Source organism: Acartia tonsa, chromosome 11 (genome assembly GCF_053477335.1).
Source record: "Acartia tonsa isolate MP-2025a chromosome 11, ASM5347733v1, whole genome shotgun sequence".
Lineage (NCBI taxonomy): Eukaryota > Metazoa > Arthropoda > Copepoda > Calanoida > Acartiidae > Acartia > Acartia tonsa.
In genome coordinates, this window is record NC_137270.1 from 12530620 (window position 1) to 12555136 (window position 24517).

General features: G+C 32.9%; 2 protein-coding genes across 2 annotated transcripts in view; both read right to left on the reverse strand.

Annotated features, from left to right (window-relative positions):
- Positions 1 to 4178, reverse strand: part of LOC145331046 (small ribosomal subunit protein eS12-like) — a 4554-nt gene extending 376 nt beyond the window's left edge. The window contains exons 1-5 of the mRNA XM_080175662.1: positions 4041 to 4178; positions 3585 to 3639; positions 2245 to 2348; positions 1609 to 1722; positions 1115 to 1255 (exon numbers count right to left, since the gene is read on the reverse strand). Coding sequence (XP_080031788.1) covers positions 1115 to 1255; positions 1609 to 1722; positions 2245 to 2348; positions 3585 to 3630 — 405 coding nt within the window. The 5' untranslated portion in view covers positions 3631 to 3639; positions 4041 to 4178. The remainder of the gene's footprint in view (positions 1 to 1114; positions 1256 to 1608; positions 1723 to 2244; positions 2349 to 3584; positions 3640 to 4040) is intronic.
- On the reverse strand, positions 4073 to 22799 carry LOC145331044 (uncharacterized). Its single transcript, XM_080175656.1, has 12 exons — positions 22259 to 22799; positions 20081 to 20182; positions 19360 to 19412; positions 18863 to 18976; positions 18231 to 18327; positions 14612 to 14647; positions 13806 to 13855; positions 12891 to 12963; positions 12450 to 12512; positions 11688 to 11780; positions 9707 to 9767; positions 4073 to 4535 (listed from the first exon to the last, which is right to left on the reverse strand). The coding sequence occupies exons 1-12, from the start codon at positions 22490 to 22492 to the stop codon at positions 4441 to 4443; spliced, it is 1071 nt and encodes a 356-aa protein (XP_080031782.1). The 5' UTR covers positions 22493 to 22799; the 3' UTR covers positions 4073 to 4440.
- Between the last annotated feature and the right edge of the window lie 1718 nt (positions 22800 to 24517).

A 24517-nucleotide genomic window follows, 5' to 3' on the forward strand; every position in this document is an offset into this window, starting at 1 on the left:
AAACTTTAAAAAATGTGTGGTAGGAGGGATAAAATAAATAAATTATAGAGTTCTTTCAATATTTTTCCATTTCCCCCCTACTTGGTGAGAAAAAACTAGGGGGGGGGGGAAGAAAAATAAAAAATTTTGTAGCAGGGGAAAAAAAATAAATCTTGTGCAGAATATACACCCCTGCAAGGATGACAACATCCATAAAAGCGAAGCACCGAAACGGTAGGACAAACGGACATTAACACTTGTGTAGTGTCTGAATTGAATAATCAGAACATAAAAGTATAAGGGTCGAAGCAAAATTGTAAGTATATTTGTTGAAAAAATGCTTGATACAGGATAATGTTTATGGACATACTTACATTTTTAGGACTTAATCATAGAGTTGCTTCGCTTATAATATTGTTATTTGTTGTTCCAGGAATCAATATACCAAAAATCAGATCAAACGGATAATTAGATCACTTAAAAATTTGTTGTTAAAAAAGTAGAAAATCGACATGTTTAAAATGGACGTACGGACATTCTGGTAATGATTATAGAGTTGCTACGCTTTCTAAATCGTACCCAACTACTACAGGAACCATCATGCAAAGGACAATCGATAGGACAATTCTAACATGCCTAAATTAACGAATAAAAGCTATCTATCTCGGACGGACGGACCGACCCTAATTATAGAAAAGCTTCGCTTTTAAAAATAATCAAATTTAAATATTAATTATAGTTGATATCAAAATGTGGATCATGGAAAGAAAACGAATTAGCGGGTTTCGTCGCAATTTCACAGTAGCTTTTCTCCTATTTCTAGCTTCTGCGTGGGCTCCAACACTGCGGGGAAATCATTAACATTTACCTAACCTAAAGGGACCTACCAAAAGCTACTGTTAAAATACGACAAATCTCGTTACTTCGTTTTCTTTCCGTGATCCCAAAATGTTTGCTTCATGCCGTCAGTCTGGCAGTCATTAAATGATCCTTACGCAATATGCATGGAGTAAAAATCTTATTTAAACTATAAAATATTTTGATATAATAAAGTTTTGATTCTGAATACTCAAGGGTATGAGCTTTACAAAAATTACCCCCCCCCCCCCCTCCCCTTAATTTTCAATCAACACACCTGGACAACATCATGAGCAGCGCCCGTAGTTCCCCAGTTCTTGATAACGGCGCAGGAACACTTGACCACCTTTCTGGCCTTGCCCTCCTGGTCAATCTTGCACAGGCCAACCCATTCACCCAACTTCATGTTAGAGTCGACCTAAAATCAAGTATAAAATCATCCAAAATAAAATGTAATAATTACCCACAAATCTTGAATAAAAGATTGACATTTTCCCCCTCTTTTCACTTAGACCAAACCATTACCCCATCTTCATGTAAGAAGTAATATTAGTTTGATCTTAATGATGTAATGAAGCTGATGTTCCGTTCTTCATGTATAGAAAAAAATATGATAGACCAATATTTTTGGGGGAAAAGGGTTAAAAGTACAAGAACAGTAGGTCTTTGTTCAAAAGCCAAAACGAAAACGGGTTTTCGAAGCAAGGATACAACATTACAATTATCTCACCAAAGCTTTAGTATGGCATGACATGTGTCCTGCATTAATACCTTGATCAGGGGAATGTTATGCTCCATGCAGAGAGCCGAGACCAACTTCTTGTACATGGGCTCGTCGCAGTTCTCGCTGAGCACGCACAATAGGGCCTCGCGTTTGTCCAGAGACTAAATCATAATAGCATTCCAATTTAACTAAAAATGTATCATGTAGAATAAGGATATTAAGACATTAATACAAAAAAAATTCTTTGGTTTTTAGTCTTTTGACTGTTGAATTATGTAGGATAGGAGCTCAGCTGTGCATGTTTCATTTCGCATTCGCTATTTTTTTTCTGTGGTGGTGTGGTTTCATGTTTCATAAAGTTTCATAAAATCACCATTTGTTTTTAAAAACAAAACTGGAATCATTACTAAACCTTCTTTAAAATTCGATACTGAGCCGAACAACATTCTTTTTTAAAAGCGAAGCTTTTCTAATATTTGGGTCGGTCAGTCCGTCCGTCCGTCAGTCCGTAACTGTTAGATCTTTTCGTTAATTTAGGCTTGTTTCAGTTATGGCACTCTACAAGTGTTAATGTTTGTTTATTCTACCGTTTCAGAACTTCGCTTTTATGTATGTTGTCATCCTTGTCTTATAATATAGAATTGTTCCCTATGTAAAAGTATAGATTTACTAAAATATCATACCTTAGCGCATTCCCTAATGCCGCGAGACAGGCCGTCAGCGATGAGAGCCTGCTTTAGGACTTCAGCAATAGCGCTATTGATGTCCATTGGTCCGTCAACTGCAACTAAAAGAAAAAAACGTAGAAACACTTTTTTAATATTGATGTAGAAATGTATAGAGTGTCCAGATTAACAACTATGTAGTTGTACCAAATATTTTTGGTTAAAGGGATCGAAGGAGATACAATCAAAGATACATTTAATAGAATTTAAGGGGGGGGGGGGGGGGGAGTTCTGACACATTTGCGTAAACCTGGTGTATAGGCTTTATCTTTGGACTGAGAGGATAGGTTATTAGGGATAAAATCATTCTTATATGATGAATTTCCCCCAGATTTAAGATTTTTTGGATAGGCCTCCAGGTTCCGGAGCTCCAGGCCTCCAAGGGGTCTTTGTACGGGTAAAAATGAAAAAAATAAATTTTTTAAAGAGTTAGATGTCAGCTTATGAGACAAAATAAGTATGTTTTTTTCTTCAAATATGTGAATAACAATCAAAAAGAGGCATATTTTGTTTTATAAGTTAACCTCTAACTCTTCAAAAAAAAATCTTATTTTTTATTTTTACCTGTACTGAGACCACCTGGAGGCCTGGAGCTCCGGAACCTAGAGGCCTATCCAAAAAATCTTAAATCTGGGGGAAATTCATCATATAAGCAGGGTTTCGGATCCGCATTGATTTTTTGCGGATCCGGATCCGGTTCCGGATCCTTGACAATAAAAATAAAATCACCAAATTTTTCAAAAATATTTATTCTTTAATTCGAAGTCAAAATTACTTTTAATTTTCAAGTCTGACCCTAAACCTTAAAGATTGGCTCTCATCAAGAGAATGTCTGAGATTTTATATAAATTTAGGTAGATTTTTCCATTTTTTCCGCATTTTTTTGAGTCCAAGGATCAGGATCCTTGGACCCAAAAATATGCGGATCCTTGCGGATCCGGATCCGAAACCCTGCATATAAGAATGATTTTATCCCTAATAACCTATCCTCTCAGTCCAAAGATAAAGCCTATACACCAGGTTTACGCAAATGTGTCAGAACTTCCCCCCCCCCCCCTTTATGTACAATTTGTATTATTAAAGAACATTAATGGAGAAATGCCATGAATTTTTAAGGGACAACTCATTACCCCACGCAGTTAGGACTTCCAGTTAAAGAGTCTATTATCAGAAAGTTGGTTGTCTGGGTTAAATAATAATGCCTATCACAGAAGCTTTACTGTAACCAATATCAATCGGAAAAATTGTAACCCACCTGACCCCACACACAAAATTCAAGCTATATAAAAAAAACTAACCTGGGGCAGGGGCGGGGGTAACATCATCTCCCTCGACATCAGACATGTTGAGTTCCTGCAGTCAAGGATATTGCAGGACAATAATTTGGGAATAATAAGAGAGGGGGGGGGGGGGGGGGTTGGAGCGGGTTGTGCTATGTGTTCAAGGATTTGGCATGTTTAAAGCTTTATGGAGCTAAAATAAGGCACTTGCAAGAAAGTGTGAAAGAGTCTTCTGCCTTTGTTTTTAATAAAGGGAGGAGTAGGAGGTTGCGCTAAAAATCCGTAAAGGTGTGAGTTTTAGGGCTTAAAAATAGTAGTAGAACGATAATATTCACTAAATATGAGTAATTCCTATTGAAAAGAACTATGGACAATCTTTTTTAAGTTAACATAAATTTTTTTATATTCATTTAATAAAATTCAATTAATATGTATTAATATATCTTAACTAATAAATCCTAACAACGTCCTTGCCTTGATGAGTTATAACAGTCAAAAGAGAAAAATCTGAAATAAAAAAAATATGAGTAACGACCAAAAAAATATCATTTTTCAACAAAAATGTTGCTTGACATTAATCGTGAAGAGATAGGACAATGTGGGATAAATTAACCTTCCTTACAATAAATTTAAGAATAAGGAGGAAGATTATTTTATCATCCATCGCTTGATCCCTATATCCCTGATTCGAATGGGCATATGAAATAACAGGTACACACAGATTTTTTAAGTTGCTGAAAAGTATAAAAAGATTTTTTATGATGTTTAAAAATAATGCAAAATAAATGCGCATTTTTTACAAGCAACTTAATATCATTTGAGGAAATAACAATTTAAAGGATTTTTTTTATTTTGAAGATTTTTGTGTGCTGATTTATTCATCATCACTGTCATCATTTTCATAATCGTCTCCAGAATCACCATCATCGTTCTCCGCATCAGAACCATCCTCATCCTTGGGATCATCTTCTAAATAATTGTTATTCATTATTTACCTTTAAAAAGTTGACAAAAAAAGTTTCCTTTTGGGATGTAGTTTCCCTATATTTAAATATTTAAATTTTGGCCTCCAGGTTCAGGTGGTGCAGGCCTCAAGGTTGTTTATGGATGGGAATATTTTTTTTTTTTTTTGAAGAGTTATTGGTCAACATATAAAACAAAATATGCATCTTTTTTCTTTAAATATGTAAATAAAATACAAAACATGGATGTTTTGTTTCATAACTCTCTTCCAAAAAAACTTATTTTTATCTGTCCAGAGACAACCTGGAGGCCTGCAACACCTGAACCTGGAGGCCAAATCCAAATTTTTTCCTCTAACTTCTAAGACATAGCCTAAAATCACTTTTTAAGCAAAAGTGTCAGAACTCACCCCCCCCCCCCCTCCTTATTTTCCACCCTCTAGAAATACAATCCCTGCACACCACTGAACTAACGACTGATACTAAAAAAAAGAGGGAGGTTGGGGGATCAACTCCAGCTTTAATTTTTGTATTAAAAAAGGTTCCAGGACAAACGCAGAAGTCCCAAACGTCGGAGTGGACAAACGTAGGAGTGTTAAAATATTAATTTGATTAAGTATTTCTATACATATTAGGTTAGGTTAAGATATGAAAGAACAAATAAGCCCTCCGCAGGGGTTAGGCATTTAAAAAACCTATAAGATGGTCTAAAATAGGTTAGGTTAGGTAAAGTATCTACTCCGACGTTTGGAACTCCTGCGTTTGTCGTAGGACCTAAAAAAGCTCACAAAAATCTTATCTTTTTATTAGGGGTGGCAATCCCGTCAAATTTTTTGATAGGATTTGGATTCTTACAAGAATCCGTCCAAAAATATGGCGGATTCGGATTCTTATTTTTGGATTCGGATTCTGTCAATATTTTAAAAGGCTTTAAAATTTTTTTATAAAAAATTTAAGTGCTACATATGTCCTAAAAATTAATATTCTTGGTGTATAATTCACTTCCGAGAATCGAACCAGATTTTAATAGTTATTTCTCGCACGGCTTTCCGCGGATAAAGAATGTACAATTATGAGATTAAAACTAGTTTTTTTTAGCCCCGAGGTGACGAAGTAACCGGCTAAAAAAACTAGTTTTAATCTTATGATTGTACATTTCTATATTCGTAGAAAGCTGGACACGCTTTTCCTCAACAGTTTAGCGGATTTAAAACCGACACGCAACTAGCGGCCAATGGATCCTTTAAATAGACACATTTGCTGAATCAAAACTGGTTTTACCTAAATTGTATCTGTTCCTTCTTTGCGATTATAGAATTTCAAAGATTTTAACAAAAAATGTGTGATGATTTGACTTTAAAATGGCCTTTGATGTAAAATATATATGCTGTATATTACCCTTAACACATGAAAGCAGTAGTTGTTTTAAAAACCTTTTTTTGTAGATTAATTATAACTTATAAAATTGTCGACGGGGTAACTTCTGACTTTAATTAATGCTTGTTTTTCTTCAAATTACCTTAAAATTTAAAACTTAGAAAGTAAAAAACAGTAATAAAAAATAAATATATCATTTAACTAAAAATACTGGCACAATTGATTTACAACATATACTTTTTTTAAATTGAAGCTTTTCTACAATTGGGGTTGGTTAGTCTGTCCGTCCGTCAGTAACAGTTAGCTTTTTAGGTGGAACAATTACCTTTTTCATTAACTTGGACATGTTAGAATTTTCCTATCGATTTCAAACTTTGCAAGGTTATTCCTGTACTAATTAGATACGGTTTAGAAAGCGTATCAATTCTATAATCATTACCAGAATCTCCATACGCCCATTTTTAATATGTTGATTTTAACTTTTTTTAACAACAAATTTTTATGTGTAAAAATTATCTAATTGATCTGATTTTTGGAATACTGATTCCTAGGACAACAAAGTTTAATATTTAAAGCAAAGCATCTTTATAATCAAGTCCTAAAATGTAATTATGTCCTTTAACATATCCTGTATTTAAACAGTTTTTTTAATTACAAACAATTAAACAAATTTACTTACACATTTGTTCCGACTTTTATAACTTTATATTCTGATTATTCAGTTTTAAAACTGTACAATGATAATGTCAGTTTGTCCTACGGTTTCATAGCTTCGCTTTTATAGATGTTGTCATCCTTGTTTATATAGAAACAATTAGCATTGACACTCGAATTTTGTAAGTAAAAAAGACACGATAGTATTAAGTTATCAACCACATAAACAATAGATTGTTGAAGACATTAGGCCTTTAATTGATTACATTAAAGGACTGTTATTAATAAGTATACTTAGTCAAATTAGTTAACAACTTAATAGTTGATTAAGGATACTGTTTAAGGACATTCCTACATTTTTGATATGCTTTGTTTATAACATTCTACCTTTTTGTAGTAGGAATATAAAAAAATGTTTCAAATCAACTTTTTGTAAATAGACAACGATTGTAGAATTGCTATGCTTTCTAAATCGTACCTTACTATTACTACAGAAATAACCAACCATGCCAAGTATAAAATCAATAGGACAATTATAAAATGCCTAAATTAACGATAAGATTTATCCTTTATGGATAGACAGACGAACAATAAATATAGAAAACCTTTACATCTCATTTCAGCTGCTTGATTTTAAAAGAAATTAAAATCAAGCAGCAGAAATGAGATGTAAAGGTTTTCTAATCTAACCTAAAGACTAACCTTTATTAGTTTGTTAACGTAAACTCCTGCATTATTAAAAATACTTGTTGTATGTATATGCTTCTATCCTTTATTCTTTATCTTAAAAGAGTCTTGTTTAAAAAAAATATAATTATAGATCAACAAGGACCAAAAGCTTTGACCTATTTAGATTATGATCACATTTTGAAAAAGGTTTTGCCATGTCTTAAATAAAATACAAAATTAAATAATAATTGTTTTCAATTGCTAAATAATCTTAAATACACAATACAATAATTTGGTGTTTAATTAAGATATACTAGCTCAATATAAAAAATAGCGATTGTGCCTATCGATTTTAAACTTTGCATGGTCATTCCTGTAGAAGTTTGGTACGATTATAAAGCGTAGCAACTCTATAAACATTACCAGAATGTACGTACGTTCATTTAAAACATGTTGATAACTTAACAACTTTTTTAACAACAAATTTTTATGTGATCTAATTCTCCGTTTGATCTGATTTTTGGTATATAGATTCCTGGGACAACAAAGTACAATATAATAAGCGATGCAACTCTATAATCAAGTCCTAAAAATGTAAGTATGTCCATAAACATTATCCTGTATCAAGCAGATTTTTTAAAACAAATTTACTTACAATTTTGCTTCGACTCTTGTACTTTTATATTCTGATTATTGAGTTCTGACACTTACAAGTGTTTATGTCCGTTTGTCCTACCGTTTCATTGCTTCGCTTTTATGGATGTTGTCATCCTTGTTCATTATATCAATTATTTTATCCATATAAAATTCAAAATGGTTTAGAACAAAAATATTTACTTTTGTGTAATAAACGGCAAAGGATCTAAACAATTAGAATTAATAATTAAAAAGTACTTTTGATATGACTTTTTATATCACTCATAATGCATAAAATAATCATTGTTATAAATCCTAAATATGCAGTGTTGAATTGTCTATAGAAATATTGTTTTAAAACCTCAACAAATATGACAAACTTATATTAATAAGCCATGAACATTAAGATTAAATGCTATTTTAAAGTCAAATCATCGCACATTTTTGGTTAAAATCTTTGAAATTCTATAATCCTGAAGAAGGAACAGATACAATTTAGATAAAACCAGTTTTGATTCAGCAAATGTGTCTATTTATAGGATCCATTGACCGCTTGTTGCGTGTTGATTTTAAATCCGCTAAACTGTTGAGGAAAAGTGTGTGGATATAATACGATGCTAGACATAGTTTTTTTCGTATGGATGAGAACCGGTTCCTATCCACCGGATTCGAATAAATACGAGAATAGTTATTTCTCGCATCGTATTATAAACGGCTTTCCGCGGATATAGAAAGTACAAATATGAGATTAAAACTAGTTTTTTTAGCCCCGAGGTGCCGGAGGCACCGGCTAAAAAAACTGGTTTTAATCTTATGATTGTACATTTCTATATTCGTAGAAAGCTGGATATAATACGATGCTAGACATAGTTTTTTCGTATGGATGAGAACCGGTTCCTATCCACCGGATTCGAATGAATACGAGAATAGTTATTTCTCGCATCGTATTATAAACGGCTTTCCGCGGATATAGAAAGTACAAATATGAGATTAAAACTAGTTTTTTTAGCCCCGAGGTGCCGGAGGCACCGGCTAAAAAAACTGGTTTTAATCTTAAAATTGTAAATTTCTATATTCGTAGAAAGCTGGATATAATACGATGCTAGACATAGTTTTTTCGTATGGATGAGAACCGGTTCCTATCCACCGGATTCGAATGAATACGAGAAAAGATATTATATATAATGATGATAATCTTTGCCTTAAAAAAGGGGGAGTTGAAAGAAAAAACTCAAGATGCTAATTTTAGCCTACCAATTAAGAATTCAGATTCCAAAATTGGCCAAAAATTGGGCAGATTCCGGATCCGATTCGGATTGCCAACCCTACTTTTTATATTAGCATAGGGATAGGCATATTATAGCATAGGCCAATTAAAAATGGTAGTTTCCCTAAGGAACAGGGTTGTCATATCGGGCAGATTTTGGCACCCCCCGTTTTGGGGGGTGAAAAAAGGGGAGGGGGTGAAAAAAGAGAGAAGAAAAATGCCCAATATGACAACCCTGCTAAGGAACAATTTGGTTGTGATAGAATAATAAAGGGGAAAGTTCCAAAAGGAGCATTTTACAAGGTGAAACAATTAAAATTGCATTTGAAATTAATTTACTTATTTAGATGGTCAATAATAAAATACTATTAAAGCATGACCAAGACCATGACCAACCGACAAAGTTTCAGCTATCTATCATAAATAGCAGCCGAGAAAATCACATTTCCCCATAGCTTAACTCACGGACAAACGACGTGAATTATGAGTGGTTTCTCTAGTTACAAAATAGCCTTAAACTAATCAAAGCTTCTGGCACTAATAAACCGATTAATCTTAATAAATACCAAACCAACCTGTCTTTTTCTTTTTTCTCGGAGATTCAACTTCATCCTCTGAGTCTTCTCCAAGATTTCTCTATAAAAATAAACAGGTATAAGTAACAGTTAATGAATAAAATATAATATGGATGCAGAATATACGTGGATATTATAATTTATGACAGGGAAAAATTATTTTCAATTTATCAGTTTATTGGTCAGTTCTTTCATCCAGTAGGAGGGGAAGGGGGAATCGTTATTTAGCCCGCTGCAAGAATAGAATAATCCTATTGATATCGTGTTTACAAAAGTTATTATGTTTTATTAAAAACTTTTTCCTTTCGTACGACCTTCTCGAACAGTAGCGTAGTACTAGTAATGCTATTAAAAAGGGGGGAGGCGGATGTGCCACTTTTTGAAACCAAAAGTTAAACGTGCATAATCTCAGCCCATAAAAGAGTTACAGCTCTAAAATTCGGCACAGCAGTTGCTGTTGTGGAGAACAATATGGAACTGTAAAGAAACAGCGGCGGAACCGCCGCTCCCGCCGAAAAGCATCAAAATTTCTTTTTTGCCTTTTCTCGCCATAATAGACAATTTTCAATCATCTGAGATAAACTTTTTTTTCCATAAAATTTTCGCTTATATTTTTACTTGACACTTTTTTTAATATTGACATGTTTGAAATATTACAAGTGTCACATGAAAATATAAGGGAAATTTTAATGAGAAAAAAAGTTTATCTTAGATAATTGAGAACTGTCTAATTTGGCGAATAAAGGCAAAAAATAATTCAGCGGTTCCATCGCCGTTTCTTCACTGTTTCATATTGTTCTCCACAAAAGCAACTGCTGTGCTGAATTTTAGAGCTGTAACTCTTTTATGGGCTGAGATCATGCACGTTTTACTTTTAGTTTTAAAAAGTGGCACATCCGCCTCCCCCCTTAGTAATACGAAGATATACTTTAGGGGTCAGCAGTCGCGCGTCAGCCACGACTAGGCCTCAAAGAGGACTATCCACAAACAAGAGCAAGTGATTCTAAGCATCTTCCAGCATTGACCCATAGTATTTTTTTAGTAAATATACTAGGTTTATGTTTAATATTTGCTTTATCGACTAAAAAGTTAGATTTCACCATGGTTTTATATGAAAAAAACTTTGAAATGTTAAGCACTATTTGGTGCAATATCATCGAATGTTTTGATGAGTTCAAACTGTTGTTTAAAAGCTTTGACACAAAAGTATATTATTGTGAATAAAATGTATATTTAGAAAAAGGGTTGGTAACTTGTAAACAGTTTAATTAATGTACTTTTGCAATTTACAATATTTGATGCTTTTCTGCAGTGTTATTTTATTTTGTCCTTTGAACTCAACAAAGCATTTGATGATATTGCTTTAAAAATTTATTTACATTTCAAAGTTTTTTCATATAAAATCATGGTGAAACCTAACTTTTTAGTCGATAAATATTAAACATAAACCTAGTATATTCACTAAAAAAATACTATGGGTCAATGCTGGAAGATACTTAGAATCACTTGCTCTGGTTCGTGGATAGTCCTCTTTAAACCCGTTTAGATGCTTTGATTTTTCTTGTTGAGAGGCTGTTGCGACAGACTTTAAATATCCTAACTTGACACGATATCTCATGAGAGTTCTCGTTATTAACCACGCCTATTTTGAGTATGACAGGTGTCCTATTTCAAACAACCGTAATGAATGAGACTCTCCTCAATGGAGCCTGTGATTAACGGATTTTTTAGTAATATACACTTGATTGTTAGGCATCCGAACTTACAATCTCCCTTCTGTCGCAACTAGGGGGAGGTTGCGTGAATTGATAGAAGAATTTGAGACAAAACTATTGGATTTGAACTCGAAATCTCACCACCGTTCTCAGTGTGTTACCACGGGGCTACGGTGTCCCACATCCCCCCCCCCCCCCCCTCCTTCCAATTATTGCCATCCTCCAATGACTTAACCCTGTAAGTAATGCTAAAGGCCAACTCATACCTTGATCATTTGTTCTCTGTACTCCAAGCGTTTTTTCTTGGCATAGTCTATTCTTGCATTCCTTTTCTGCTCAACCCGCTTCCTATTTGCTTCCTGTAATTGTGTTTAGCATATAATTGAATATTAGCAAAGCTTCTTTATAAGCAGGGTAGGTTGGTGGTGAGACACTTTTTGTAACCAAAGGGGTAGTTACACCAAATACAAAGGAACTTAACCAAAAAAAATGACAGAGCCATTGTTTTAATTAGGTACAAGGTAAAGCTATGAAGAAAGCGGCGGAATCGCATCGTCATATACCACAGAAAAAAAAAATCTTTTTCTTCTCGCCAAATTTTGATTCATTTGAGACAATTTAATTTCAAAAGAATCTTTTATATTTGCACTTGACACTTTTTTGTTGTTGAGTGGTTACATGTGACAAATATTTTTAGTGTTAAGTTAAAATATTAGGGAACTTCTTTAAATCTAAAAAAAAATTGTAACAATTTTCAGGGCTAACAAAACTGTAAATATTCAATTATCTGCGCAAAACTTTCACCAATACAATGCAAAAAATAACTATAACAGAGAAGATAAGAATGCTCGACACTTTTTTATTGTGAAGATATTCCCTAAAAACAACTCAGCTTTTAGTCGGTTCAGACTGCCGTATGATAAATGTTTGGGATGAAAGGGGTTGTAGATCAATGCGAGTGTCCTGCCCCATCCCCAGGGAAATTCAACAATATAAAATCGACATGTTTTATAATATATGCTATTGACCTTGGCTTCATTGTTTACGGTGGCAAAATTGACATCCAAAGCAAAATGGCCAACCTGAAGGTTCTAGAAATATAAAAAAATTTTAGTTGAAGATTTATACGGTGCCTCGACTCTGCTGGGCTTCCCAGTATTTAATATATTATAACCTAGCGAAGAATTTTCTTTACAGAACAAAATATTTAGTGTTGGGTGGTAAGAAAATTGGATCCTGGAAAAAAACGAAGTAGGTATAGGGTTTCGTCACTCATATTTTTATAGTTGCTTTTAATAGGTTAAGTAAATGTTAATGATTGCCCCGCAGATTTAGAAAATTGGACCCGAAGATTTAGAAATAGGAGAAAAGCTACTGTGAAAATACGACGAATCCTTTAGGAGGATCAACCATGCAAAATATACACCCCTGGTAAATTATGAGAAGCGCAGTGACTGTATAACTTGTACCTGTGCTGCATGGAAGGCGGCTCTGGCGTCATCTATAGTGGAAAAATGAATAACGGCGCTGGGTCTCCCCTTCCTAGATAAAGAAGCTTACATGCATTACCTACTAATAAAAAATATATTCGAAATGGCCGTCCGTCTAAAACAAAAATAGACAAAATATAAATGATAGAGAGCTGAAATTATTGGGGAATACTTTTGTTAATATTTTTAATATTTACACCAAGTTTCATTAAGATTCGTCAATTGTTTGAGGTGCTAGATCGATTCCTACATTTTAAAATTTTCATGATTTTTTCAACTCCTGGATAGACAGCTGAAATTTTCAGGGATTAAATACTCTCATATTCTGCATAATTTTATCAAGTTTTTTCGAGATTTGCTTATTGGTTGGGGTGCTAGTTCGATTCCTAGATTTTTAAGTTTTCATGATTTTCTTTACTCATAATTAAGATAGACGGCTGATATTTATAGGGATTAAATAAGTTAACAATTTACATATCCCCAAAGTTTCATTCAGATTTGCATTGATATTAGTAGAGGAGCTAGATCGATTCCTAGATTTTCAAGTTATAATTCTTACGGGGTTTCGTGATTTTTTAGTTTAATGTTTTTTTATGCAAATGCTCCATAGTTCATTTTTGCCGGATATCCATCCATGAATTTTGTGCTTCGCTACTTATAGATGTTGTCATCCTTGTTTCCAATATGGCTTCTTGACAGTTTAATGTCCGCTAGATTAGAACCGGTTCTGAGCCAAAATAAAAAAAACATCATTCCATTAAAAGTTTTGCTACCCCAAGCCTTCGGCCCCTTAAAACAAAACAACACTTGGTTCAGTAATTGGTGAAATCTTAAGCTTCAGACAAATAAAAAACCTTACTACTTTAACTATGAGAGTACATCTAATAATCTTACTTGGCTTTTTGGACATGGCAAGCACGTGGAAACATCTTTCTTATCATCGCCTGAGCAGAAATAATTTTTGGGTGCTTTCATTCAAAGTGCCAGTTGAGCACCTTTATTCCCCCCTTTCCCTTATCATTTTAAAATTAAATTGAAAATATGGAGAAGGGTTAGTTTTCCCCCCTATGTCTAACCCATACGGGGCTAAACAGTACCCAACCACCCTAACCACCTTCCACCGTATATTAAAAATTATCAGTGCTCGCCAGGGTACTTAGTGTGAAAGCACAATTTTAAGTATTTTCCTTTTAGGATTTTTTTTTTCAATTTTGAAAATATTTGTCTCCCCCCCCCCCCCCCCCCCCCCAACAGTCCTATGAGACTCTGACCGTGGAGCTCGGCCCCTTGGATTGCCTAACCACAGCGCTCGGCCCCCTAGCCTGCCTAACCGAAACGCTCGGCCCCCTAGCCTATAACCTAACCTAAATTATCGTTCTTGGTCAGAGTTCTGTCGGGAGGGGGAGGAAGGTACCAAAATTTTAAAAATTGAAAAAAATTCTAATAGGAGAACGCCAAGTATTTTAATTGCTCTGGCTTCTGACAGATCAAGGGACTATTATTAACGAATAAAAAAAGCAACATTTGATTTAGATCAAAAATAACTTAAAATTAAAATAAAGCGATAAAATTTCTTTAATCAATTTATTTTACACTCTTTCTAACATACCTAGTCAGAATTAGGAATTATAGAACCAAATGACGTACGGAAATATCTTGGTTATTGAGTAGCACTGCTACTAAACAATTGTTATATTTACCGAATCAATTTCAGGTATCAATCCAAAAATGCGTAACCTGTGAAAATTTGAAACTAGTATTTTTTTATACTTCTTCATTTAGGAGGATTTCATAAGTTTTACTGACCTATCCCCGTTTTCTTGAGACAATCTTTTTTTACAGCCCCACCCCCCAAAAAAATGTTTTAGTGCAATTCTATTTTCATATTTTACATATATTAATGAAAACAATACCTAGATAATAAATTAATGTACATCCCCAATAACTAAAAACAAAAGTTCTTCTATAGCTGAAATTATTATTGTAAAGTTAAAGCACCGTTACATTTGAACCAATCATTATGATTCAAATAAATACCCACATTTTAAAAGCCAAAGAATGAGATAAGGGGGGGGGGGGTTAATGCAACCATCTCGTAATCAATGTATAAATGGCACTTAGAATTCGAATTTCGATCTGAAAGAGGACTATCCACGAACGAGAGCACATGATTCTAAGTACCTTCCAGCATTGATCCTAAGTATTTTCTTTCAGAATATAATAGGTCACCATATATTATTAATATATTGACGAGAAAATTTATGTTTCACCATGTTTTTTTAGGTATTTTAATTGATTTTGAAAACTTTTGATTGTAAATTAATCCATATTAGCATTAATTTAAACATAACATATAAGATATAGTAAATGTGCTTTTGACTTTTTTAAATTTTTGTCATTTGACAACATGGACAATTAAAGACACCCCGAACTCAACAAAACGTTTGATAGAATTTTAACGAAAAATGGTGGACATTTTTTTACTTTTCTTCAACTTGAAGTGGTGAAACATAAATTTTCTCGTCAATATATTAATTATTAATAGTGACCTATTATATTCTGGAAGAAAATACTCAGGATCAATGCTGGAAGGTACTTAGAATCACGTGCTCTTGTTCGTGGATAGTCCTCTTTTGCATGAGTAATCCTTGGTAGGTCTATTTTCCCTAAATCGAACAAAAGGTTGAAAAAGTAACGTTTAGCCGTTTTATTTTTGGCTATTTTTAGGGCACATCTGTCATAAATTACGTAAAAATCAACTTTATGAAACATATTTTTGCTTTAAATCATGTGAAATGATACAAAAAACATTTTTTTTTAGATTTATAGTACCAGCAACTACCGACTAGAATCATTTGAAAACGTTTTGGAGCAGCAAAGAGTATTATGTGGAGATAGGTTTTGTGATGGATTTGCATTGAAAATAGCCCAAAAATGGCTAAACGGCTGACCCGCCCGCCGTTAGCCGTTACTTTTCAAACTTTTTGTTCGATTTAGGGAAAATAGACCTACCAAGGATTACTCATGCAAAATTTCAGATCGAAATTCGAATTTTAAGTGCCATTTATACATTGATTACGAGATGGTTGCATTAACCCCCCCCCCCCCCTTTCTTTAAAACTTTGGGAACCAGTACAATTTACAGTCCAATGTTCCCTTCCTCTACCCAAGCATTGCATGGCATATACAGGGCGACCACTCCAAAACAAAAAAAATATAGTATTTTTATAGTATATTTTTTAAATCCATATAGTATATATAGTATATTTTTTAAAACTCATATAGTATGATATAGTATCGGACTTAGAATTATTAAGTAATACATAGTATACATCAACAATAATAACTCAAAGTATAGCTGTTATCAAAGCAATTTCAAATAGAAGGTGCTTACTCTGTGATTATTAGGCTAGGTATTAATGTAAGACTATAGGTTATTTAGGATAAAAGTTTACTTTTGGTTAGTATTTCACATATATTTAATCAGTTTTCATAGGTCTCAGGTTCAGGTGCTGCAGGCTATCTGGAAGGTGGTTTCTGGACAAGTAAAAAATTTAAAGTTCTGTTTGAAGAGTTAGAGATCAACTTATAAAACAAAATATGCATCTTTTTGGATGTTATTAACATAAATGAAGAAAAAATTAAAATAGGCCTTCAAGTTCTGAACTTGCAGGCCTCCAGGTCCACTCTGGACAAGTTAGTTTTTTTTTTATTTGAAGAGTTAGAGGCCAACTAATAAAACAGAATATGCATCCTTTTGAATGCTATTAACATATCTGAAGAAATAATTTAAATCGGCCTCCAAGTTCTGGTCCTATAGGCCTCCATGTCCACTCTGAACAGGTAAAAAATTTAAATTTCTTATTTGAAGAGTTAGAGGTCAACTTAAAAATGAACCTGAACTTGGATCCCGATTGTTAATATTATCCAAGTAAATACATATTCTGTTATATAAATAGACCTCTAACTCTTTATATAAGAAATTTGATTGTTTACTGTTCAGAGTGGACCTAAAGGCCTGCAGGACCTGAACTTGGAGGCCGATTTATATATTTTCTTCAGATATGATAATAAGATCCAAAAAAATACATATTCTGTTTTATAAGTTGACCTCTAACTCTTAAAATAAGAAATTTTATTTTTTACCTGGACCTGGTGGCCTGCAGGACCAGAACTTGGAGGCCAATTTTAATTTTTTTCTTCAGATATGTTAATAACATGCTGAAAGATGCATATTCTGTTTAATAAGTTGATCTATAAATTTTACAATTTTTTTACCTGTCCAGAAACCACCATTTAGCCTGCAGCACCTGAACCTGGAAACTTATCCAAAAAAATTATTAAATATAAGTGAACTACTACCCAAAAGTAAACTTTTATCCCAAATAACCTATAGTCCCACATTGATACCTAGCCTAATATTCACGGAGTAAGCGAAAGTGGTAAAATTTCCCCCTCACTCTTAAGTTAATTCTATGAAAAAAAACTGACATTTAAATCATAATCAGAAACAAAAATATATTTTAAAGGATTTTCTTCATCTCTTTTTTACTGTACCTAGAGCTTTATGCATTTTTGTCGTATCACAGTATCTTTTGAGCCCCCCGCAGGGGCTAGAAATAGGAGAAGACCTACTGTGAAAATAAACCAAAACGCTCCTTAAGAGGCGTTGTCACAAAACTGACAATATTTGTTTTTTGTTATATAATTGTAATATTATATAGTATATATAGTAAATTTTGGTCAAGTAAAGGTAATAATATATAGTATATATAGTAAATTTTGGTCATATAGTATGATATAGTATCCAAATTCATCCTATATAGTATAAATAGTATATATAGTATGCAGTGGTCGCCCTGCATATACAAGATAAAAAGTAGTATTTAATTATAAGGAAAATGGCGTTAAATATCAGCATGAACCAGAAATGGATATAAAACACGTGGATTTTGGGTCAGGGGAATTTAGTAAATAATTTGGGTTGCCAATATAGTCCTCAGATATTGGTCACTATGTACCTCCATGGTCCTGGGAGGCGATGGGGTAAAGTAAAAATGGAAGTTTGAGGAGTATCGTTATACAAGCCAGCTGGGAGAAACAAACAAATTAACAAATAAACATTTTATCAGGGTATGCGAGAATCTCTCACAATATCCACGTAATCTACATCCAATCCATAGCACTAGACACCCAACTCGTAGATTTTGATCCCAAAGTAGAAAAAGGTACAACAATTATATCCATTATGCAATGTGAACTAGCGGATGTCCAATTACGTCCAATCAATTTAAAAATAAAAAAAATACTGTTAACGTCCCTCCTATCTTCAAGCACATTTGTATCTTTTAGTTCTTTAACAGTTCTTCCAGCCTTTTCACCCGAGTAACCAACAACCATTTCTCCACCATTAAACCTAGATTTTTAGAGATTAATATCTTAGCTGTCAGGGATGTTTGTACGGTCGGTAGTACGGACGGACAGACCATTATAATAATATTGGGTCCTACTATTAAATTAATAATGTAACTAGTACAGTATCAAAATAAATAAGTTTAACATAGGGTTGGCAATCTGCCCAATCAATATTTGGGTCGGATTCTCCAAAGAATAGCGGATTAATCTGTGTATTGCGAATTCTTGTTTTTTTGTGGATTTTTAGATTGAAGATAGCAGATTCTAGCAATATTTCTAAAGGTCTTTTTACAAATAAAAATTAGCCCCTACAGCGGCTATTTTGTAAACCTTACTTAGACTTACCTAGCCTAAAATAAGAAAGAAAAGCTACTGTGAAAATATTCAGGGGACAAAATGTATTCACTACCTACCTACTCTTTATTTTATCACTTTCCCCCCTCCCAGACATATTCTATTTCCCCTCCCACCAATATCAGGGTATACCATGCAGAATGTAATTTCAAATATATTTAAAAATGTTGAAAACAACTTACTTTTTTTTCTCAAGATTTTTCTTGACAGTTTCGGCTGCCTCCTCTGATTCCATGTAAATAATGGCGGCTGGAAACTTGCCAGTCTTGTTCGGGTATTTTTTGGGATCTAGAACTCTGAAAATTATTGTTCTTGTTTATATTATATAAAAAAAAATAATATGTGGTTGGGGGGGGGGGAAATTAAGAAAACTGAAAAGATTTTTCCATATCCCCCCCCCCCCACCTTGGTGAAAAAAACTAAAAAATGTGTGGTAGGGGAGATAAAATAAATAAAATATACCTTGAGTTCTTTAAATATTTTTCCATTTTTCTCCCCTCCCTGGCGGAAAAAACTAAAAGAATGTGTGGGTGGGGGGATAATATGAATGAACTAAAGAATTCTGAAAAAATTCATCTACAGAATATAATTATACACCCCTGGGGGGAGAAGTAAACCATGAGAGTGAAACTGTTTGAAGACATTCAGGTAAGGTCCAACCAATAAAAGAATGATTTACCCTTTGGAATATCCGGCAGAAAAATGTAAACTCTTAATCAACGGGTCAAGGGCCTAGGAAATAAATACAAGACAATTATTATAAAGTACCACAGCATAAGATGTCAAATGAAAAAGAACAGTAATCTGTTATTATAAACATGACTATTATTTTTATGAATACTTGCGCCGGTTGGAAAATATAAGGAATACTTATTACCCACTGATTTTAAACATACAAATTCCATAAAACGTCTGGAAATTATATTTAGATAATATCAGAGTAATAAAAATTTAAATCTTCTGAAAATTTTCATAATAAGCTTAATTTCAAAAAGTGCAAACACACATACGTAACATTACATACATTTTACTAGTTTGTCAAATACACACCTTATAACTACGTATAAAAAATTGAAATTTTTTTAAAGCTACTTCAATCTAAGCTTAATCTAGTAACGGTCAGCTGAACTGACATAGTTAATATCTATAGATTAGCTGCACTATTAAAACAAGTACGATTGCAAATAGTTGAAGTATGTACAAGTACATTGTATGTACTATGTAGCCAAGTGCAATGTCTGACAGAGGACTTGAACTCTGATTTCACAAACCAGAGCGTAGTGCACAAAACACTACCTTATGGAACACCCTGTCCCCTAAGAAAATGTATATTATGTTGATCTTCTGAATGCAATGTAATCAACATTTGAATGTAAAGAAATTGAAATTAAATGACTTACCATTATTTCTTCAACTGTTTCAGGAAATTTTTGGCCAAAAAATTTTACGAACAACATTCTCGCATGTCTTTCTTTTAGGGCCTTTTCCATTATTTCGCGAGTCTATAAACAAAATAAAAATCATAAGGAACATGAATATAAATACAATGATGCTAAACAATAATAGCCATTCTGTAAGTTTGGATATTAATAGTTTGGAACCGACCCTTCACAATTTAATAAAAGTTTTTGAGTCAATGAATAAGAAATTTTGAGTTTAAACTTTAGAGTATAACTGGAACCCTTTATTTTTTTTAAAAAAAAACAAGATTTTGGTGTTGAGTAATCATTTTTTCTAGGTGGGATTTCTCTTGAAAGGATAGCAGTATCCTCCATCAAAATAGTTATAGAACTTCCTTGGACCTTTTGATAGCTAGATCCTTTGCTACACCCACATTAACAGACATCCTATTACTATAATACAGGGGTGTATATTCTGCACGCACAAGATTCATTTTTCATACCCTGCTGCAATTTTTTAAAAATTTTTATCCTAAATTTTTCCAGCAACAAGGTGGAAAAAAATGGAAAAATATTTTCAAAACTCTTCATTTTATTCTGATTAGGTATCCCCCTCCCACAAATTCTTTTAGTTTTTATCAACGAGGGGAGAAAAATAAAAAAAATGTTTTTAGTTCTTTTAAACCAAATATTTTTTTATTTTTTTGACTCTGCTAAGGGAGGAGGGGAAGGGCAGCGTTTCGAAGCCGGAGCAGCAACATTTTTGGTGGAGCCAAGGCCGTATTTTTCGTTAAAAACGGCTCCGGCTTCAGATTTGCTAAAAATGATTTTTAAAGTAATATTATAATTTGGCAACGGTCTATTTCCATGTAATAAACTGAAAAACTATTGTTACTTAACAAATAGACACACATCCTTTTACTTTTATCAAATTCAATAATGAACAAAAATTTTTATATTAATTTTAAGGTAGGAGCCAGAGCAGGAGCCGGAGCCGTATTTCCAGATACGGCTCAGCGGAGCCGGAGCCGCATCAAAATTAAACGGCTCAGACACGCTGGGGATAAATAAAAATAAAAAGTATTTGGTTAGGGGAAAAAAAGTAAAAATAAAGAGAAAATTAAGGTAAAAATTTAACACTGAAATTTTTTTTTCCATTTTTCTTCCCTCCTTGGTGAAAAAAAACTAAAAGAATATATGGGAGGCGAATAAATATGAATAAAATAAAGAGTTCTGAATTAATTTTTCTCCTTTCCCCGCTGGAAAAAAAAACTTGAGAGGGGAAAAAAATTTAAAAAACTTTGCAGCAGGGGAAAAAAGTTTTAAAAATTTGCAGCAGGGAAAAAAGTTAAAAAAATTTGCAGCAGGGGAAAAAATGAATCTTGTGCAGAATATACACCCCTGTATGTATACTAAGAGATATAAGTTTTCCGGAATTTTAATGTAGGGAGTAGATTTGAAATCTGCATCAAATTTTAAGGATTTTTTTTTAAATTCGTATTTTTGTAAAATTCTTTATCTAAAAGCGGAAATACATTTTAAGTTAATTAATTTTGACCAATAGGATAGGCAGGGGTATATATTCTACATGGGATCCCCGGCTCAGGGGGGGGGAAAAAAAATAAAAAATAAGTGGTTGGAGGGAAAAAAAATGTAAAATTTAAGAAAACTGAAAACATTTTTTCCATTTCCCCCCTCCTTGGTGAAAAAAAACCTAAAAAAAATGTGTGGTAGGAGGGAAAAAATAAATAAAATATAGAGTTCTTTAAATATTTTTCCATTTTCCCCCCTACTAGGTGAGAAAAAACAAGGGGGGGAAAAAAAATAAAAAAATTTGTCGCCGGGGAAAAAAAATAAATCTTGTGCAGAATATACACCCCTGAGGATAGGTGGATTTTAAACTACCTGCGCTCTAATTGGTTGAATGATGTACGACATCCGATCAGAGCGCAGATTTTTTCAATCCACCAATCACGGATGCCAAAATTAATTAACTTAATTTGTATTTCCGCTTTTAGATAAAGAATTATACAAAAAACGAATTTTATAAAAAATCCTTAAAATTTGATGCAGATTTCAAATCTACTCCCTACATTACAATTCCGGAAAACTTATATCTCTTAATGTATACACCACTGCAAGTTAATTTAATATAAAGCATTTTCTTAGTAATCATACCTCTTTTCCTACGAGCTCTCTCCTCTCTAATCTCTCTTTAAGTTCCTCGGGGTTGAGCTCATGATCTAGCCGCCTGTTGAGCTTCTGCCTCTGATATTTTGCTCTTTTCTTAGCAATCATTTGTTTTTTCTCCTCAATCCTTTTCTTTTTATCTTCTTTCTCTTGGCGCATCTTTTCAAAATATCCATTTGAATCATCTTCTTGGGATTTCTTCTTAAATTTCATACCGCCCATTTTCACACAACTGAAATGCAAAAATATATTCTCTAATAAATAGTTATATATATATTTATTATATATAGAATAGCTGCGCTACCTAAGAAAGGGGGTCTTTCTTGACAGAGGTTCTAACAGAATTTATTTCAAATTGACTCAATTACAGGGGTGTATATTCTGCATGGTTGACACTGCTAGGGGGGGGGGGGGGGGGGGTGGAAGTAATAAAACATATGTGGTCAGTAAAAATTAAGAGAACTGAAAACATTTTTCCATTTTTCTCCCCTCCTTGGTGAATAAACTTAAAATGAATCTTGTGCAGAATATACACCCCTGCTCAATTAATAAGAATAAATAGAAAATCTATAGAATCTCTTTCATTAATAATTCTTTCAAGGGCAATAAGAATACAAGGATATGTTAATTGAAGATAAATCTTTTCTCAAAACAAGATTAAAATTAAATCTATATTTAGTTTAAAATACTAATAAGATTTCCCCCAGATTTAAGATTTTTTGGATAGGACTCCAGGTTCCGGAGCTCCAGGCCTCCAGGTGGTCTCTGTACAGGTAAAAATTGAAAATAAGATTTTTTTTTTGAAGAGTTAGAAGTTAACTTATAAAACAAAATATACTTCTTTTTGATTGTTATTCACATATTTGAAGAAAAAACAAACATATTTTGTCTCATAAGCTGACATCTAACTCTTAAAAAAAATTTTTTTTTTCATTTTTACCTGTAGAGAGACCACCTGGAGGCCTGGAGCTCCGGAACCTGGAGGCCTATCCAAAAAATCTTAAATCTGGGGGAAATTCATCATATAAGAATGATTTTATCCCTAATAACCTATCCTCTCAGTCCAAAGACAAAGCCTATAATCACCGTTTACGCAAAAGTGTCAGAACTCCCCCCCCCCCCTTAATCTTCAATCACCTATCCCTATAAATCTTGTAAACAATTCCCCTAAACAATTATATGATCCCAAGATTTTTTAAAACTAACTTACATTAAATAAGAATGGTAATCTGAATAAAGAATTTGGAACAAAAAAATCCTTGGATTGCTTTCCATATATAAAATTTTTATAATTAAATAAATTGTAAATTTTATTTTGGTTAATTATAGGAATATATTAGGTATAAAATAGGCATTTAATCCAAAGAAATCTTTTGTATGCAGTTTTAAGAAAGAAAAGAAACGGTACAATAGTTTTTCCTCAAATTAAATATACCTACCCTTAATTCCTAATTGTTAAATAAAAAATTTTTAAGCATTTAAAATATGAATACAATACCTATACTATATTGAACTATCACATATAAGTTATAAAATAAAATAAATATCTTTTCAGTACAGCTTAAGAATCCGATTAATTTCCGATGAATTTAAACCGGTTCTTAACCGCGCCGTCAAGAAAATATTTAACAGCAATATAAATGAAATATTCTAATTTAAATGGTTAATATATATGACAATAAGGCACTTTTTGATATGGATTTTTAATCAACTCATATCATTCAATGTTTGAAGTGTGTGAAAAAAAAACACATTATTATATTTGATTGAAATCTCAAATATCTGTTACATAAAATCTTAAAGCTAATTATAATCATATGAATGTAAAACAATAGGTAATAATAACTAAAATCTGTTTTATTTTGAGTATTGTGATTTTTTTGTTAATAATATGGTAAATCAGGGAACTTGGATAGTTAAATGGATGATATTCCAATTTCCCCAATCTAAGCGCTAAATTAATTTTCCTCAAAAAACTTAACACAATAAAGTGTAATAAAACTCCTCTTCGCCAATCAAAATAATCATCATTGAGACATAGCGTACTAATTTTCATGAATGACAGGAAAAGTCGTTAATTTTTTTTTTTTTTAATTTTGCTTTAGGCAACAAATCAATGCTTACATTTAGAAATATTGGACCCATCTTTCATTTACTATCCCTGTATCCCTAAAAAATTAAATATTAAAAATATAATCAAGTGTGCTATCACTTCCAACAATTATCAGAACAGCAAATTGTTACTAC

Excerpts from the sequence above, each read along its gene's own strand:
- LOC145331044 (XM_080175656.1), bottom strand. The coding sequence starts at position 22,492 with ATGGGCGGTATGAAATTTAAGAAGAAATCCCAAGAAGATGATTCAAAT. Across the intron at positions 14,648-18,230 it reads ATGTGCTTGAAGATAGGAGG|TTACGCATTTTTGGATTGAT; the intron begins GACGTTAACAGT and ends AATTTTCACAGG. Across the intron at positions 9,768-11,687 it reads ACAGAGAACAAATGATCAAG|AGAAATCTTGGAGAAGACTC; the intron begins GTATGAGTTGGC and ends TTATTTTTATAG.